Source organism: Hyla sarda, chromosome 6 (genome assembly GCF_029499605.1).
Source record: "Hyla sarda isolate aHylSar1 chromosome 6, aHylSar1.hap1, whole genome shotgun sequence".
Lineage (NCBI taxonomy): Eukaryota > Metazoa > Chordata > Amphibia > Anura > Hylidae > Hyla > Hyla sarda.
The window spans coordinates 242,617,629-242,637,587 of record NC_079194.1 but is presented as its reverse complement, the minus strand read 5'-3'; the positions used below and the strand labels follow the sequence as shown (position 1 = coordinate 242,637,587).

The 19,959-nt window shown below is 45.6% G+C and overlaps 1 protein-coding gene across 3 annotated transcripts in view; it reads left to right on the top strand.

Annotated features, from left to right (window-relative positions):
- The first annotated feature begins 3,813 nt into the window (after positions 1-3,813).
- The window catches only part of TOLLIP (toll interacting protein), a 70,011-nt gene continuing 53,865 nt past the window's right edge, over positions 3,814-19,959 (top strand). For 2 of the 3 annotated variants that reach the window (XM_056526833.1, XM_056526831.1), the window contains exon 1: positions 3,814-3,987. In XM_056526833.1, coding sequence (XP_056382808.1) covers positions 3,955-3,987 — 33 coding nt within the window. In that variant the 5' untranslated portion in view covers positions 3,814-3,954. Of the gene's footprint in view, positions 3,988-4,043; positions 4,242-19,959 lie in introns of those variants that run through there. The other variant, XM_056526834.1, reaches the window with a different exon arrangement.

Genomic DNA, 19,959 nt, shown 5'->3' with positions numbered 1-19,959 from the left:
TGCAAAACTACAACTCAGCTGTCCGGGCATACTGAGGGTTGTAGTTTTGCAGCAGCTGGAGGCACACCGTTGGGAAGCATAGAAAGATAGATAGATAATCACATATCTATCTCTCTCTCTCTCTCTCTCTCTCATATCTATCTATCTATCTGCGTTTTCCAAACAGGGTGTCCCCAGCTGTTGCAAAACTACAACTCCCAACATGCCCAGACAGCCGTTGGGAGCATGTTGGGAGCTGTAGTTTTGCAACAGCTGGAGGCTCACTGTTTTGAAAACACTGGGGGATTACCACCGATCAAAATGAGAACCCATTAAGGCTCCCATAACTGTTGGAATGACCTCAACAGGACTAACTGCACAACAGATGACCTCCGACCTCTCCATGCACCCTGTGCTCACTTGCCGACCATCACTGGGGGACATGGGGGTTGGGGATGGCCCTGAATAAGGCAACAGGCAGCCACGGACGTGATGCTGCTTAGGGCCGGCGCTCCTTCTTTCTCCTGTGCTCCAGGGCAGGGACATAGGTGACGTGTCTGCGTGCGGCACACTCAGCAGCCCCAGGAGCCACTTCTCTTAAAGTGGCAGAGCGACTAAGAGGCAGCTGCGGCTCTTCCATTAGACCCCCTAGGGCTTGATCTTTGGTCGGGGGCCCGGGGCCAGAGCGAGGCCTTAGGCGGTGGCCTAAATGGAAGAGCCGCCTCTGCATGGCTGGCCCTCTGTTTCTATAAATATAGCTGTTGTGGGCCGCCCGTGCTATTCGCTGGGCTTATTTTAACGTAGGGGCCTGGAGCGGCAGATCTTTTATTAGGAGCATTTGTTCCAGCAAAAATATAATACTGGACACCATGACTGAAACCTGGTGTACTCTATTGAAATGCATGGGCTTTGCTGGTGTCCAGCAATTAAGGTTATTCAGCGAGCGGAGATTCTGTCTGGCCGCCGCCGAAAAAACTTCGGCGGTAGGACCGCGCCGCCTCGCCATTGAAGGCTATGCAATGCTCGTGGACTTCCGCGCAAAGAATGAACATGTTCTTTCTATGCGTAGAACAATTTCAGCGGCAAAACTGTCCGGGTATGCTGGGAGTTGTAGTTTTGCAACAGCTGGAGGCACCCTGGTTGGGAAACACTGCCTCAGGGTTTAGCGGAGCCAGTTGTACATGTAAGAGCAGCGGTGTCAAAATTCGCTCAACATAAGAGCCACATTTGAGCCATAAACATACATAAAAAGTAAGAATACACGTAGGTGATAGTATTCATCCATGTAGTAGGCAACTATATATTAATAAATAATATAAAAATATTACAAAACAAAGCTTCTATTTACCTCCCGTGTAGCCTCCAGTATCGGCTCTAGGTCTTGTCCTAGGAAACCAGTGCGAGGCTCCAGCACAGAGCGCACATATAACATTTACCAGGACCGGGCAAAACAGCTCCTCAAAACAGGTCTTTAGTATGGGTCTTAAAAAAACACAAAAAAATACAATAAAAAAACAAAACACTGAAACAAATTATTATTGTGTTATAGGATGCATAATTGCACTTTAAAGGAACAATACATTTTTGGCCTTTATCTTCAGCGTGAAAAATAAAAAAAAAGATTTTTCATGCAAACAACGGCTGCAAATTGCAGCCATTGTTCTACTATTTTAAACTTTTGTCTTATCTTTTTTTTTTTTTGCTACAGCAAGAACTATTATGCAACTTGCAAACCAGCCATTTTTTGTTGGGACAAAATGAGCTAAAGATGTTGCAAAACATAGGCGTACGGTGTCCATTTTAGGACATCGTCAGCCGTAACTCCATCCGGCGTCAGGCGAAACAGCGTCCCACCTCCTCCCTCAGACCAATCTCCGTCAGGCGTCAGCCACAACTCCCTCCTCTGTCATCCGAAACTCCCTCATCCCAAACTCCGTCATCCCTCAGATGAAAAACCTTCCTGCCGTGTAGCAGAGCAGTGTCGGCTCTCTGCTATACGGGTTCTGCTGTACATGCTATTCAGTGTCGGCTCTGCTATACAGACTCTGTAGCCGATGTAGTGTATGTAGTACACGTGAGAGTTTTACAGTTTTGACTCTCCTATCCAAGCTATTCAGTGTCGGCTCTGCTATACAGACTCTGTAGCCGATGTAGTGTATGTAGTACACGTGAGAGTTTTACAGTTTTGACTCTCCTATCCATGCTATTCAGTGTCGGCTCTGCTATACAGACTCTGTAGCCGATGTAGTGTATGTAGTACACGTGCAAGTTTTACAGATTCGACTCTCCTATCCAAGCTATTCAGTGTCGGCTCTGCTATACAGACTCTGTAGCCGATGTAGTGTATGTAGTACACGTGAGAGTTTTACAGTTTTGACTCTCCTATCCATGCTATTCAGTGTCGGCTCTGCTATACAGACTCTGTAGCCGATGTAGTGTATGTAGTACATGTGCAAGTTTTACAGTTTTGACTCTCCTGTCCATGCTATTCAGTGTCGGCTCTGCTATACAGACTCTGTAGCCGATGTAGTGTATGTAGTACACGTGCAAGTTTTACAGTTTCGACTCTCCTATCCATGCTGTGCAGCGTCAGCTCTGCTATACAGACTCCGTAGCCGATGTAGTGTATGTAGTACACGTGAGAGTTTTACAGTTTTGACTCTCCTATCCATGCTGTGCAGCGTCAGCTCTGCTATACAGACTCCGTAGCCGATGTAGTGTATGTAGTACACGTGAGAGTTTTACAGTTTTGACTCTCCTATCCATGCTATTCAGTGTCGGCTCTGCTATACAGACCCCGTAGCCGATGTAGTGTATGTAGTACACGTGAGAGTTTTACAGTTTCGACTCTCCTATCCATGCTATTCAGTGTCGGCTCTGCTATACAGACTCTGTAGCCGATGTAGTGTATGTAGTACACGTGCAAGTTTTACAGTTTCGACTCTCCTATCCATGCTGTGCAGCGTCAGCTCTGCTATGCGACAAGAAGTTGCGTCTGAGGGAGAATCGTCTGAGAGATGACGGCGTTTTGGACGAGGGAGTTTTGGATGAGGGAGGAGGGAGTTGTGGCCGAAGAATGACGGATGATTGGTCTGAGGGAGGAGGCGGGATGCTGTTTCGCCTGATGGGGGTCGGAGTTGTGGCTGACGACTGATGACGATTGGTCCGAGGGAGGAGTTGTGCCTGACACGGGATGGAATTATGTCTGACGACTGACAATGTCCTAAAATGGATGCCGTACAGGCGTTTTATGACATATAAAAAAGGGATTATAGCTGTAAAATTTTACTGAATGTAGTAGACTAACCAGCCATTTTTTTTCAGTAGAACTCCCTCCATAATAATAAAAAAATAAAAAAAATGTAAAATAAAAGAGCCCAAAGCACTGTGGGGGAGGTATATCAAAGACTGGAAAAGTTGTCCAGTTGCCCATGGCAACCAATCAGATCCCTTCTTTTATTTTTCAGAGGCCTATTTAAAATGAAAGAAGCGATCTGATTGGTTGCTATGGGCAACTGGGCAACTTTTCCTCTTCCCAGGTTTCGATAAATCTTCCCATGTGTGAACATGGTCTCAGAGTGACTGTGGTTTATTTCATGAACATTGACTGGTTTCATACGGGTATTTTACGGCTAAAAATTTCGGGCTGTTAGTTCAAGTGATCAGAAGCGCAAACAAGCGGAAGCGTAGAACGTACACACAGAAATACACCTGAGACGCTTGTGTAGAACCCGCCTAAATACTGTATAGTGTACATGACTCAAACGCGCGGTCACCTGCTCTTCGTAGACTACATTTGCTCCATTTGACCACCAGGGGCGCTGCTACCTGTGCCGCTATCCTTCGCTCCCTTTCTGCGCCTGCGCACAAGTCGGAATCATGTGACCGTGTGTCAGACGGCGAAGGCATAACAGGAAGTGTCCGAGACAGGAGAAGAGAGCGGAGCGGAGCGGAGACCGGAGCCGCCCGACAGCCATGGCCACCAGTGTCAGCACGCAGCGAGGACCGGTGAGAGCACGTCATGTGGGTGGGGGAGGGAGCTGCTATGGAACTACAGGCCCCAGCATGCTTTCAATTACAGCCTGTCATGGTGGTGCTGGGATTTGTAGTTCCCCAGTGCCTATTAGAAAGCTGGCTATATGCACAACCATTTCTTTCTAATGAAGTGTTTGTGAACAGATGAGTGACCTGCAAATGTGGCGAGACAGGGTGACACCAGGCCAACATCTGGATAGTCACATGACTCCTCATTCCTGTCAATGGTAATGTATGAAATGAAACTGTCAATAGCAACCAATCACAGCGCAGCTTTCGTTTTGTATTCTGCTCTTTCAAAAGTAAAGCTGCACTGTGATTGGTTGCTATGGGCATCAAAGCAGTTGGGTAGCTTCTTGTCAACTGTTGCTGCCCTTAGCGACCAATCACTGCAGCTTTCTTGCAGTGTTCTGCTCTTGAGCAATGAAAAGTGCACTCTTATTGGTTGCTATGGGCAGCACATACACTACACCCGATTTATGGAGCGTCACTGCCCTTAGTGACCAATCACAGCTCATCTTTTAAATTGTATTCTGCACTTGAAAAGTGACGGGTGCACTCAGGTCGCTTTGGGCAACACATACAGTAGGACAGGTTACAAGAAACTCTCTGCCCATAGCAACCAATCAGCAAGGCTTTCATTGTTCAAGAGCAAAATGCTAAGCGCAAGCTGTGATTGGTTGCTATGGGCAGCAAGAGTTTTCATAAATCTGTATGTGTTGCCCATAGCAACCAATCACAGCACCCCTTTAAAGGAGATGTCCAGTGCTAAGGATAGGGGATACGTTTCAGATCGCAGGGGGTCTGACCGCTGGGGCCCCCCTGCTATCTCCTGTACGGGGCCATGGGGTTGACCACCACATGAAGCGGCGGCTGACATGCCCCCTCAATACAACTCTAAGGCAGAGCCGGAGCTCTGCCTTTGGCAATCTCCGGCTCTGCCATAGTGCGGTATTGAGGTGGCGTGTTGTGCTATCTGGCCAGCGAGCTGGGGCCCCGTACAGGAGATTGCAGGGGGCCCCAGTGGTCGGACCCCCCGCGATCTGAAACTTATCCCCTATCCTTAGGATAGGGGATACGTTTTTCACCACTGGACTACTCCTTTAATTGTTCAAGAGCAGAGTATAGAGTGCATGATGTGCTGTGAGTACCTTCTATGGACATAAACAAAAAATAAATAAATAAATATATATATATATAAAGGGGAGAAGTATTTAACTCAGGGCGAGTCCACCACTCCTGGTGTGACGGAGCTTTCAAGGGCTACTTAGCACTCCACGGGCATTCTGGGTAGGGGAATATGCAAAGCAGCTCATTACATCACCTTCTCAGGTGATGTTCCCTGGTACCGGTTTAGCTCCAGTTACGGAATATAAAAAACTGACCGGGATTAATGCCAAGCCAGACTTACTCCCCAAAAGGGAAGTTTCTACCCATCTGCAGACAGCTGTTTCGGGGTTCCTGCCCCTCTTCAGTACAGAGCAGGGTGATCTGGCTTGGCTGAGATGAGGGGCCTTAGACCAACTAAAGGGGATGAGTATTTAACTCAGGGTGAGTCCACCACTCCTGGTGTGACGGAGCCTTCAAGGGCCACTTAGCACTCCACGGGGCATTCTGGGTAGGGATAGATATATAAGGTTTGTACTCACTGTAGTTTAGTGTATGACTAAGGTCCAGTTTTAGGACCGAAACGCGTCACCTTGTCATGTTCTCCTGGTCTTTGTGGCTTTTATTGGAATAAAATATCCTGTTCTCTGATACTCGTGCTGGACATTCTGCCTATATATATATATATATATATATATATATATATATATATATATATATATTATAGACTGTTTTTTAGAAATTCCAATAGTTTTCCTTTTAGACACACATTCACCCCAATGGGCTTAGAGCCCTTTGCAGACCCGCAGAGCCCTTCTGTACAGGTGGAGGTCTATGGTTTTAGACCCCTTACTGATGGCTTTTCCTGGCATGTCTTGGCTGATTTCTGTGGATAAATAGATAAGTAAATACCATATGTAAAATAAAATGCTAATGGGAAAACCCAATATCAAAATGCAAATAAAACTCAAGACTAATAAATTCAAAAACCTTATAAAGTGGACATTGCAGGATGTACAGTTCCAAGAGAGCAGTGCTTTCTGAGCCAAGTATCCCCAAGTGTAGTAGGTATGGGATACTTGTAGGTCGGTGGTCTCCAAGCTGTGGACCACCAAATGTTGCAAAGCTACAACTTCCAGCATGCCCAGACAGCCAACGGCTGTCTGGGCATGCTGGGAGTTGTAGCTTTGCAACATCTGAAGGTCCATAGTTTGGAGACCACTGTTTGTAAGTGTTGCCCAGAAGTGAATACGATTATTGTGGATCACCCTGTTATAAAGGGGGGGTGGGTATTTCTTCCTGCCTCATATCACATACTGTACCCCACAAGACTGTATATTGATGACTGTGCGAGCATCCTACAGGCTCTATATGACTATGCTCATGGCCATATTCTGGAGTCCCTGGAGAGATGCGTTGAGGATACTTGTCATGTGATAGCTTTCTTTCCCATCGCCATGACAGCACCACCTGAGAGAGGGACTCCGCTCCTAGGGACAGGAAACCTTGGAGAATAAAAGGAAGTCCACTCCTCTCCATCCTCAGTGGTTTCCTGTCCCTATGGGAAGCCTGGAGAAGCCCCAGTCTCAGGGGAGCTTTAGGAATGGCTGAGGGATTTCTTTATGCTGGGCCCCTCGGTGTAGGTGGTGGAGAATCCCTTATGATCCCTAATGAGGGATCCCAGCCGAGCTCACTTGTTACCTCTGGTTTGAATCTCCCGCCCTCCCCCCACTCTCCTCCATCAGAGCCCAATGTTAAACTCACAATTTTTTTGTGCCGCTAGTTGCAGGCGGGTTGCGGCGGGCTCTGGCAGAGAAACCCGGCGTCTGAGCGCGGTCACGCGGACGACTGGGGAAAGCTGCAGCAAGCATAGGGGGCGGAGATCAGCACCGTCGCAGCATCGCAGATGACGATGCAAGAGGAAGCTGGAGGTCAGAAGAGGGCGGATGTGACGTCACACGCCGGGCCTCCGGCGCTCAGGAGGCGCCAGATTTAAAAGGAGCTCGTTTTCTGTCATTCTTCCTCCTGTGGTGAGCCGCCGGCCAGTCATTCATACCTGCCAGCATTGGAGTGGGGGATTTTCTTCCTGTGTTCCAGCATGAGTACCAGCGGTGATAACCCGAGGCGTACTCCATCTGACTCATCTGCAAAGATGCCATCTTCGGTACCGGCAGTTTCTGAGTGAGTGTATTCTTTCTATGTTTTTTTAGGTATTTTTTTACTAAGTGTGGTCTTTTTGATTATTTTCAGCACGGTGACGATGCACCTAGGAAACCTTCCAAAAAAGACAAAAAATTGTGAATGTAACATGTGTAGAGGAATATTACCTCCTGAATATGGAAAGGCTTCATGTCAGCCCTGTATTGATAGGCTGATTACTTCAGAAGTTCCAGCCTTAGTTCCGTCTCTTCTGGCACAAATGCAGGATCTCATTAGAAAGGAGATCCAGTCATCCATTCAAAGTTTAACAGCTGCTACTCCTGTGGTTACAAAAGTACCTAAGAATTGCTGTGCACCTAGGCCCCAAACTAATGCATCTTCAGTTTTGTGCCCTTCCCTTTGGGATCTCAGTAGCTCCAAGGATCTTCACGAAAGTGATATCAGAGATGGCAGCACACATAAGGGAAGAGGAAGGAATATTCATCCCATACCTGGACGATTTTCAAAGGTACAGTCTCTTGTTTCTCGCACCTTACAAATTATAGAAAAACTAGGCTGGATAGTGAATTGGGAGAAGTCTTCTCCATCCCCAACCCAGAAAAAAGTATTTTGGGGTATTTTGGATTCTATACAGGAAAAATCCTTCCTTCCCCAAGATAAAATTGATAAAATTATTAATTTCGTAGAAGAAGTTATGAGTTCCCCTAAGATTACCATTAGGAAAGGAATGTCTTTATTAGGTTTATTTACGGCCTCATTTCCAGCTGTGCCATGGGCTCAGTTTCATTCCCGCTGTCTTCAGGCTGAACTTCTAAAAATCTGGAATGGGTCACCTGAAGATCTTGATAGAAGTTTTATTTTGTCTTCAGAAACTCTAATGTTTGCTTTGGTGGCAGGACAGGGAAAACTTATCAAGGGGGTTAGATTGGAGGATTATGCACCCCACTATTGTTACAACTGATGCTAGCCCTTGGGGTTGGGGAGCTCATGTGGGCGTCCAAGATTTTCAGGGGTCCTGGGAATCTTCCTTACAGTGTGAGTCCTCTAATTACAAAGAATTACTGGCAGTCCTTCGTGCCCTGCAGACAATTGGACACACTATTTTTCAGATAAATATTAAAGTTCTTACAGAAAACTCAACTGCTGTGGCCCTTATAAACAGACAGGGTACAACTAAGAGCCCTCATCTAATGTCTCTCTCTTCCCAGGTCCTCTCATATGCAGAAAAACATCTAGCGTCCATATCAGCAGTTCATGTAAAGGGCTCCCTCAACACCAGAGCAGACTATCTGAGCAGACATCGTCTCCATCAGGGGGAGTGGTGCCTAAACAAGGACATATTCAAAAAAAATTGTGTACTATGGGGCTATCCTCAGACAGATGTGTTTGCCACCAGAGAGAATCGCCAAGTAAAACAGTTTCTCTCCCTGTCCCCCTCAGAGTACCCTTCAGCAGTGGACGCACTGTCCCAGTACTGGAAGTGGAGTCTGAGCTATGCCTTCCCTCCACTAGCGTTAATACCACAAGTTATAAAAAAAGATTCTAGAGGACAGAGCGAGGGTCATTCTCATAGCTCCATTCTGGCCCCGCAGTGCCTGGTTTTCATGCCTTCGGGAGATGTCATTAACAGACCCTTGGGTCTTACCGGAACAACCGGATCTTTTGTTTCAGGGTCCTATTTTCCATCCAGACACTCAGTCTGCACCTAACTGCATGGAATTTGAAAGGGTAATTCTGAGGCGCAAAGGTTTATCTGATTCAGTCATCTCTACATTACAGTCAAGTAGGAAGCCTGTTACCTCAGCAATATTCTTCAAGATCTGGAAGGCTTACTTTACGTTTATAGACCCATCCCTGCGTCAATTCTGGACCCATATTGCGTCAATTCTGGACTTTCTTCAGAAGGGATTAGAAAAAGGTCTTAGGTTAGCCACCCTCAAGGTGCAAGTGTCAGTCCTAGGATCCTTGTTCTCTCAATCTATAGCCAGTCATCCGTGGATTGTGAGATTTTTTTAAGGCAATCAAAAGGCTCCAGATTCCAAAACTTCTTGGGATTTAACCTTCGTTCTCAATATATTATGTGGTGAACCCTTTGAGCCAGTTTCCTCTATCTCCATCAAACACCTGACTCTGAAGACTGCTCTCCTGGTAGCTGTTACCTCTGCTCATAGAGTGGGTGAAATAGCAAATTTTTCTTGCCTTGAGCCATATACTCGTATCCTAGATGATAGAATAGTTCTTAGGACTGACCCACATTTTTACCGAAGGTGGTATCTAATTTTCACTCCTCAGGAAATAGTCTTACCCTCATTTTGTAGCAACACAGCAAATGAGAGAGAGAGAAATCTTTTCATATGCTGGATGTAAGGAGGTGTGTTATTTCTTATTTGGAAAGAACTAAAAATTTTAGGAAATCAATATTCTATTTGTACAATTCTGTGGCCAGAATAAGGGTAATAGTGTTAGAAGTGACACCATAGCTAGATGGATTAGGGATGCTATTTGTTTGTCTTGTGTCTCCTCTGGCCTTTCTCCTCCTGTTGGTCTCAAGGCTCACGCAACACGTGCAGTTGCATCCTCCTGGGCCAAGAGGAAAGTGGCCTCGATAGACGAAATCTGTAAGGCGGCCACCTGGTCTGATTTATCCTTCGGTCGTAAGGTTCTCCAAACTGTTATCCCAACCTAATCTTGGTCTCTGGTATTCTATCAGGTGGTGCTGTCATGGCGATGGGAAAAGCCGGTAATTACTCATCGGTAATTTGGTTTTCACGAGCCATGACAGCACTGCTGCATTCCCACCCTTTTTGTTTTTTCTAAATATTGTATCACGGGTGTTTAGGTCACTTGGGTGAAAAAAAAAAAGGAAATTTATGTTTGCTTGTTTAGTTATTGTTGTTTTCATGACTGTTATTACTAACTAAGTAGGAAGGCTCTTCTAGGTCTCTGTAACTCACTGAGGATGGAGAGGAGTGGACTTCCTTTTATTCTCCAAGGTTTCCTGTCCCTAGGGGCGGAGTCCCTCTCTCAGGTGGTGCTGTCATGGCTCGTGAAAACAGAATTACCGGTGAGTATTTACCCGTTTTTTTTTTTGTTTTTTTTTTAACTAGCCACATGACAAATGGCCAGCCTGGTAAACATGTGTAAGTCTAACGCTGTGTTCACATCTTCAGAAGCCCTGACGCAGGTTCTGTTATATTTGACAAGATAAATAGCAGACCGATTTATAGAATAATTGGGTCAATTGGACGACGTTGATTTCTGTTATGTTATGGATCCGGCACTCTGCTATGATGGGACAGAAAGTTTTAGCTCAGCCTATAAAACATCTTATGACATGTAGTACCCCTTTTCTATTACTTTGGCAGCTGAAAAGATTATAGGGCCCAGATCTCCACCATGCAAAGATTTTTTTATTCTTAAGCACAAGAGGCACTGGCCAGCATTGTAAAGAGCCGTAGCTCTGAAAATTACTAAAGCAAAGACCATCTGCTTCAAAGACTAGGACCGTGGAATGAGCTGCAGCTATTAGCCCTTTCCTGCCAAAAACCGGTCTCATACTAGGCAAACCAAAGTCTCCTCTAAGGGTATGTTCACACTGAGGAATTCAAGACGAATTTACTTGAGTAATTGCCCTTGCTTTTTCTCCTCCAATTTATTCGCCATTTTCAATTGACTTTTATGGACTTTCTGTTGTTCTGCTCACACTGAGGAATTTCTGCTAGCGGAATTCCGACGCCGAATTCTGTTCTGCCTGAAGATAGAACATGTTCATTCTTCAGGCAGAATCCTCGAGTAAAAGCCCATTGAAGTTAGGGATCGACCGATATTGATTTTTTTAGAGCCGATACCGATAACCTGTGAACTCTCAGGCCGATAGCCGATAACTTATACCGATATTCCGTGCATTTTAATTTGCCCCCCCCCCTCCAAATATCCTTGGTAAAATGTGTGTGCGGGTATACCCTGATAAACTGTTTATGGCCCCACAGCAGCCGTTGCAGATCAATGATTTAAAGCGGGCGCTTTAAATCAATGAACTGCAGTGGGTTCTGTGGGGCCAGAGACTGCCGCCGCTGCCCGCTTCTCTCCCCCTGCCTGTCCTGAGTCCAACGGGAAGGCAATGGGGCAGCGGTGGTCTCTGGGCAGAGGATAGGCACGGGTAGGCAATCGGGCAGTGGTGGTGGTTGAACTCAGGACCCCAGGACAGGCAGGGGGAGAGAAGCGGCCGGCGGTGGCGGTCTCTGGCCCCGCAAAAGCCGCTGCAGTTCATTGATTTAAAACGCCCGCTTTAAATCATTATTAGCAAGGTAATTGCCGATAACTTAGAAAATTGTGAATATTGGCCGAAGCGATAATCGGTCGATCCCTAATTGAAGTCAAGGGATTTTTTTTTTTCCTTGACTAAATCCATTTTGGGCGAAACTTGTGCGCAATCCGGAAAAGTAGAATTGAATAACCTCGTCCTTCATTCCTTTTCATTTACGTGTGGAAGTTCAGCATGAATTTCCCTCAAACTCTGCATGAATTCTGCACGATGGATAACATGACAGGAGTCAACAACTTCCGGACTAAATTATTCCTCGTGAATTCCTCTTTAATTCCTCAATGTGAATGCACCCTAAAAGAAAAAGGAACCTATCTGTAGAAAGAAGTATTGGTGCCCATGCACACTAAGGCTATGTTCACACTGCAGAATTTCTGTAATTCTGCACAAATTCCGTTTAGCAAAGCTTGTGGAGTGGACTTTGCGCTGAATTTCTGCAGAATATTTGTGTTCTCAGAACATAGAATGCTGCTGAAATGCAAGCGCCGTTCACATCAATTGGAATTTGCAGCGGAATTCTGTAAAAATTTGGCTGTCGGAATGGGACTGCAGAATCCAATTTAATTGAATGTTTGGAAAATTTCGCTGAATTTCTGGCAGAATTTGACACAGAAATTCCGCTGTCTTAACATAGCCTAAGGTTGTTCCGCTAGGAATTAATGGCAGATGGAATCCATTTGCAGCAGAATCTCTATGAACTTAATGGGATTCTGCTGCTCACTGAAAGTTAAGGTTCAGGTTCTGCCAAAAGAATAAACATGTTTAGGCCCCTTTCACGCTATAAAATCCATCTGTTAAAAGATCCGTTATAAACGTCCATTAGAAAAGCTTTAAAAAAGGATTTTAATTAAACGTCTGTTACAAAATCCCATTCAAGTCTATGGGATTTTTTGATTATCCGTTATGACCCGTTATAGCCCGTAATTAATAATGGACGTTAGTTGTGACGGAAGAATTAACGGAATATGCACTCATTTTTCTTCAGTCACGAGAAACTGGTAAATTAATGGCCGTTATTTTTAACATTGAAGTCTATGGCAAACGGATGAGCCTTTATGTCATCCATCTGCACCTGGTTTATAATATCCATTATTACTTCTGAGCATGCTCAGAAGAGGTGACCTCAACAGACTCCTGCAGTCCTGAGGGACTACTACTACTACTCCCATCATGGAACAGACTTGTTTCCATGATGGGAGTAGTAATTCCCTGGCTGCAAGAGTCTGCAGACAGCTGGGGAGGCTACATTAGTGTTTGTACTACTACTACCCCCATCTTGGAACAGACTCTGTTCCATGATGGGGGTTGTAGTACAGGGGCTGAGGGATTGATCGCACCGGGTTTAATTTCTGAGACCCGATGTGATGAGAAGTTATTAAGCAGGGGAATGGGCGGCATGGTCCGCAACCCTGCGATGTATGGTGTGTGTTAACTTTCTTTTTTGAATCCCCCGCGGGGAGCCCTGAATGGCCGGTACTGAGGAGCCAATCAGCCGGCTGCTGGCACTATGTGCTGCTAATAGAAATCCTTTTCATTCATAGCGCTGCAGGGGTATATGTATATAGATGCGCTGGGGGGGGGGGGGGGCAGACATATAACATAAAAAATAACTGTGCTTGATAAATATGTATATTTTTGTAGAAAACACACAGCAAACCACGAATGAAAATATGGCTTAATAATTTTTACACACAACCGCCTTCATGCAACTTTGCATCAAACAGTGACTGCACAAAAATTCTACTTTGTAACTAAAGCTCTTCCTCTATGTACATACAAACCTGGCTGTGTGCACTGTAGCATGTGCTAAGGAAATAAGAAAAACACACAAATGTGACAACCAATTTTTGCATGCAAATAAAATTGGCGATAATACATGCAAATCATTTTCCATCCCCCTATATGAACACTAAGTCTAGTTTATGGTGACGGTAAGTGGGTGAAAATGTCATTTCTGACTCAGATATCTATTACATTCTTCTCTATAGCATTCATCGCTGTGTCTGAGCATGTAACAGGTATGACTAGAGAGGTGTTCAGAGTGGGTGTGGACAGGATGAGGATGGGGCGAAGTGTAGAAATGTTTCTGTGGAGGGTGTGCTTGGTGTGTCGGTGCTCAGTTCATGTCATTCTGAGGTCATCGAAACCGATTATAGGAACAGGAAAGGGGTCAGCTGTCTAAGTCCTCTCTGATGACACCTGTCTCAGGAAATGCCCAGTTTAGAAGCAAATCCCCATAGCAAACCTCTTCTAAACTGTGCGTTTCCCGAGACAGGTGTCATCAGAGAGCATTAGACAGAAAAGAACAACCTTAACTTCAGAAGCTCATGAGTACTGAAAGGATTAAGATTTTTTAATAGAAGTAATTTACAAATCTGTTTAACTTTCTGGAGGCAGTTGAGAGATAGATAGATATAGATAGAGATAGATATAGATAGATATAGATATATATATATATATATATATATATATATATATATATATATATATCTCTCTATTATATTAAAAAAAATGTTTTTCCTGGAATACCCCTTTAAATGTGTCCTTGCCAACTGAATTGCTTTCCTGCCCAAACATATAGGATAAGGCTTTGACAGGAAATGGGTAATGGACTCCCAAGTGCATAAAAAAAAAAAAAAATACTCACCTACCCTGATTCCCTGCCACTTTTTGACAGCTGCATGAACTTCCTGCTCAGCCATTCACTGGCCCCAGTAGTGGCTGTCCTAAGCCAACTGCTGAGTGTGCCTTTCCTTCAGGGTCCTCACTTGTTGGGAAGCAGGAAGAAGTGGAGAACATGAAGGCTCAGGAGCCATAGGAACTGCAGCTTCGGGTTGAGGCAGGGGAGTATGTTTTCTTTTCCTGCTCCCTCTATTTGTCCCCAGATAACCCTTTTAAAAACTAAACTTGAGAACCTGTACACACTGAGAAAAATGTGGTTCTCCTCAGAGTATACTTGGAATCTTAGGTGGGTTTCCCGCTGTGGGTTTAGCAGCAGAGGATTTTCCGTTCCAGAAAATCTGCAGCGGACCCCATTGAAGTTAATGAAATGCCCTGCAGCTAAACCAGCATCTGGAAGCTTGCAGAAGGTCCCACTTGTTTGAATGTACCCATAAGGGGTATTCCCATTTCAGCCTGTTATCTGTTAGCAAACATATTGTCAGGGCCCCCGACACCTGCGTCCCCCACTGATACTGAGAATGGGGACAAAACTGTAATGAACTATATGGAGTGCACTGCGCGTGTGCAGCCAGCGCTCCATTCATTCTCTGAGGCTGCTTTATGAGTTCAGCATTTAGAAGTGTTTGGCGGTCCTGTAGGAGATAACATGCCGAGATATAAATACCCCTATAAGGCTATGTTCAGATGAACCTTACATGCTGCAAACTTTATGCACAAGAAGTTACAGATAATGTCCTAGTGCAGTGGTCTTCAACCTGCGGACCTCCAGATGTTGCAAAACTACAACTCCCAGCATGCCCGGACAGCCAACGGCTGTCCGGGCATGCTGGGAGTTGTAGTTTTGCAACATCTGGAGGTCCGCAGGTTGAAGACCACTGTCCTAGTGTGTAATCCACACTAATACGTTACCTAACTTGCACATTTCACACCGGAAAATGTGTTATTTATATACTCATTACATCACCTGTAGAATTTAATTCCTGAAATCTGCAGATTGTGACGTATATGTGGACGGCCCTAAAGCAGCTTTGTAACCAGAACAGTATTCCGGTCCTATTTGCACTTGTGGATTCTGTATCCAGAAAGGGGATGAATGGATAGGTAGCAATGCATGTGCAAGAATACTCAGGTGTTTGGGTATATTCACATGTTGCAGGTTGTACCTAAACACAGTTAAACTATGTGTAATATTCCACATGAAGACTGACCTGGAGTATAAATGATTACATTGCAGATTTTCGGGCAATGTTCACACAGCAGAATTTCTGTGCGGAATTCTGCTGGAAATTCTGCAGAAATGTACTGTCCATTTACTTCAGTGGTCATTTACTTCAATGGGATTCTGCTGTCCCATTCACAGTTTCCCAATTACTGTGGCAGAATTGTCTTTAAAGCGCAACCGTCATGAAATCTTGGTGCAATAACCTGCACACAGCCTTTGTACTGTGTGCAGCTGGTGGGTAAAGCAATGTTTTTACCTGATATTTGCAGGCTTTCATGTAGTGCTGGGTGGTATGGCCTAAAATGAATATCATGGTATTTTTTTTATATTATCGCTGTATTACCACCTTTCCCATTCTCCCCCCCCCCCACCCAGCTAGCGGGGTCCCTGTGCCCACTAGCGGTGTCAAATGTGCCCCCCCGCGAGCGCGATCGCTACCATCACCGCTAGCAAGGTCCCTGTGCCCACTAGCGGTGTCACATGAATGCCGAGCGCGGCTCTGTTCCCCGTCCCTGTCAGCTCTCAGGGTACGGGAACAGATTTAAAAGCCTCGCGCGCAGCTAACATAGTACTGCACATGCACAGTATTACGCAAATAGCGTAGGGCTAACGCTAGGCTCCTAGTGCTGCCTACGTTAGCCCTGCGCTATTTGCGTAGTGCTGCGCCTGCGCAGTACTACGATAGCCGCGCGAGGCTTTTAAATCTGTTCCCGTACCCTGAGAGCTGACAGGGATGGGGAACAGAGCCACGCTCGGCATTCTTGTGACACCGCTAGTGGGCACAGGGACCCCGCTAGCGGTGGGGATTGATCGTGCTCGCGGGGACACAGGCTGACAGGCGCAGCGGGGGGACACAGTAAATGGATTAGCTTCTGTGGCCCAATTCCGCTCTCGGAATCGGGCCAGAGAAGCACACCGGGACAAGTGAGGGCGCTGCGCTGGGCTCTACAATTCTTCCGGAGGGTGGGGGAGGGGCCCGACCGGTATAGCCGTATTGGCAAAAATCCATACCGTGGGAGAAAAAAAAAAGGTATCCGGTTCATACCAGTATACTGCCCAGCACTACTTTCATGACCACTCAAAAATGCTTTTGATCAAAGCCACTGACGGTTGGATGGGCGTGGTATGAGGTACGCGATGCCCCACCGCCACTACGCCCACCCCCTTTATGTCAGCGCTGTGTGTGGTTGACACAAAGGTCGCATCGCATGCGCTGTTCAGCTCATCTTACGTACGCGCCGCTGCGTGTCATCCAGGTAAGCACTCACTCCTGCTGCCATCTTCCTCCTCAGTGCGCCTGCGCAGAGTACCGGGAACAGTCCTGCTTGCACACGCGCCTCCACAAGGGAGAAGATAATTGGCACGAGTATAATAACCAGCCAAAAAAGGTGAGCTGAAGGGCGCATGCACTAGGACCTGTGTGTCAATCACACAGCGGTCTCAGCTCTGACATACAGTGGGTGGGCGTAGTGGCGGCGGGGCATTGCTTACCTCACACCACGCCTTTCTGACCATCAGTGGCTATTATCAAAAGCATTTTTTGTGGGTCATGAAAGCCTGCAAATATCAGGTAAAAACATTGCTATACCCACCAGCTGCACACAGTACAAAGGCTGTGTGCAGGTTATTGCACCCAGATTTCATGACAGTTGCGCTTTAAATTGTACATAATTGTGGGCAGAATCCCATTGAACTCCACACAGAAATTATCACCAGCCTCACAATGAAGATGACCCTTGCTAAATCTGCAGTAGAATGTATGTGTTAGGGTACGTTCACACCTGCGTATTTTTACTGCAGATCTGCTGCAGACTTTGCTGCACATTGACTTCAGTGGGTAACAAAATCTGCTACAGCAAATCTGCAGCAGAAAATATGTACATGTGGAAAAAAAAAATAGAAGAAAAAAAAACCTACAAAAACTATATCTTATTAGTGCAAAATGAGAGGGCAGTTGTTTGTGATTCAACCTAATGTTGTTTGTGCTGAATCTATACAGATTTAGCAATGTTTGTGTATTGTACGCCGAGCACGCTGTACTAATTCCTATGTTTTCTTAAACAGAATTTTACATATACAATATATATATTGGCCCTTATTTACTTAGTGTTGTGTAGGTTTCTTTGTGGGTTTTAATTCCCTACAATTTATTTTCCACGGTATTTACTGAGGTTTCCCTACATCTCGCTTTTTTTTTTTTTTTTTTTTTTTTTTTTTTTTTACACACATGCTCTGATCTGTCTGGTTTTCCTCAGCTCAAATCCACCACAGAAAACCTTAGTAAATATGTTGGGTTTTTGTGAAAATGTCGGGAACACGCCCCTTTTTGGATACCACACCCCCTTTCCCCAGCAACCACGCCCCCTTTTGGGGTTTTCTTAGCAAAATGGAGAGTTTGTCGGGTTTTTTCAATTCTGGCGCAAAATCTGGCGCAGGCAGAATTTCTGGCGCAATGCGACGGATTCTGGCGCACAACCCGACAAAACATGTCTGGTTTGCAATAGTAAATGAGGGCCACTGTGTGTGTGTGTGTGTGTGTGTGTGTGTAATATATATTGAATATTTCACCACTTCTAGGCGTTGGCAAACATTTAATGATTGGTTTCAGAATACTGCTCTTTCTTATTTTACCCAAACCTACTTCTTGGAACCGAGTTTGAGAAACGCTACGCAACAGGCAATTACTTAATCCGTCAGATGGGCAGACAGAATTATAATGTGCTGGAGGTATGGGTGCGTTTATTGGGCCGGTGGCGTGAATAACTGACTTCCCTGCAGCACGTTTTCCCCTTTCTTCCTTCTGACGTAGTCAGCAGGATCTTGTGAGATTGTCAGAAGAAAGAGATGGGAGCGCTTACTGCAGGGACATAGGAACGCCATACCTGTCAGTCATACCTGTCGCGGGGTATCACAGGAAGACAAGTGACTAGTTCCTGGCAATGAATTTGCCCAGTAGTAATTGACATAGGGCATGAGACTAAATTAAAGTTCTTTTTCTGTGAACTGCACCATTAGACTTATACCATGGACATAGTGGAAGTGATTATTTAAAGGCCCATAGCACAGTGGGAGCAGTCTTATAGGGGTTATCCAGGAATAGAAAAACTGCTATTTTTTCCCCAAAACAGCATCTTACCTGTCCTCAGGTTTTCAGTGGTATGACCACTTGGCTCCATTCATTTCACTGGAACTAAGCTGCAATACCACGCACAGCCTAAGGACAGGTGTGGTGCCATTTTTGGAAGAAATCTGCTCTTTTTCTCTAATCCATGATAACCCCCTTTAAATTTAAGCGATAATACTGCACCTAAATCATGACCAAATCCTTAATGTGTGACTTTTTTCTTGGCTATGCATTCTCTGACCGAAAGAAGACAGTCCATAATCGAAAGAAATCCAGTAGCTTATTGCTAGTCTATGTATTGTGACCACACTTTCTACGTCATTTTGTGAATGCTACTTCCATTCAGACCTATGTGCAGCAGCATGATGCTATTACTGCTTAAAGGGGTACTCTGCCCCTAGACGACATATCCCACTATCCAAAGGATAGGAGATAAAATGTCTGATCGCGGGGGTTACGGCCGCTGGGACATCCGGTGCATGGAGGGAACTTCGCCCTGTTCTGGATGACTGGCGATGCAGGGCGGAGGCTGGTGACGTCACAGTCATGCCCCGCTAGTGACGTCACAACCACGCCCCCTCAATACAAGTCTATGGGAGGGGGTGTGACGGACGCCACGCCCCCTCCCATAGACTTGCATTGAGTGGACGTGGCCCCTGTATCCCTATGCTGTATCCTTATGCGGCCGTCAGCCTATCACCGGCGATGTTCCGCCTCGGCCGGTGATAGGTTGAGCCCACTGTCATGTAAGAAGCCGGCCAGAGCTTCTTACATAGCCTGTGGAAGAGAAAAAAAGACCAGAGGGGGCGCCTCGTGTGATACCGTATAGGTAAACAACACAGCAATAGGGGGTCAAAATGGACAAACCCCTAGGTAGTTACTGCTCACCTGAGAGCAAGTAAGAACTTGCGTATCAACCCACACTGGGGTTACCAGGAGTTGTAGAGATGGTAGAACTGCTGCTAAGCCGGAGGTCGCAGGAGAAGAGGAACAACCAATCCAGATGGAACTTAGGTATGAAGAAAAAAAGACCTCAAAAGGCGCTGCAGATTCCCAAGAAGTAAACCAAACCAGAGATGTGGTGGTAGTACGAAGCACTGGGAGGTTTATTGTAATAGATAAAACAATAAAATACAGATTACGCTTTTCGGGGGAGCCACACCCTTCTTCAGATCAGAGTATGTGCAGCAGAATACAGACAGGGTTTAAATACATAAAGAATGGGCGCCAACCACTTAAGTGGGAGGAGCTAGTCAAACATACATCACATGGTACATTGTGTACAAGTATACAAATAAACACAAAAAACAAAGCAATTATTAATAG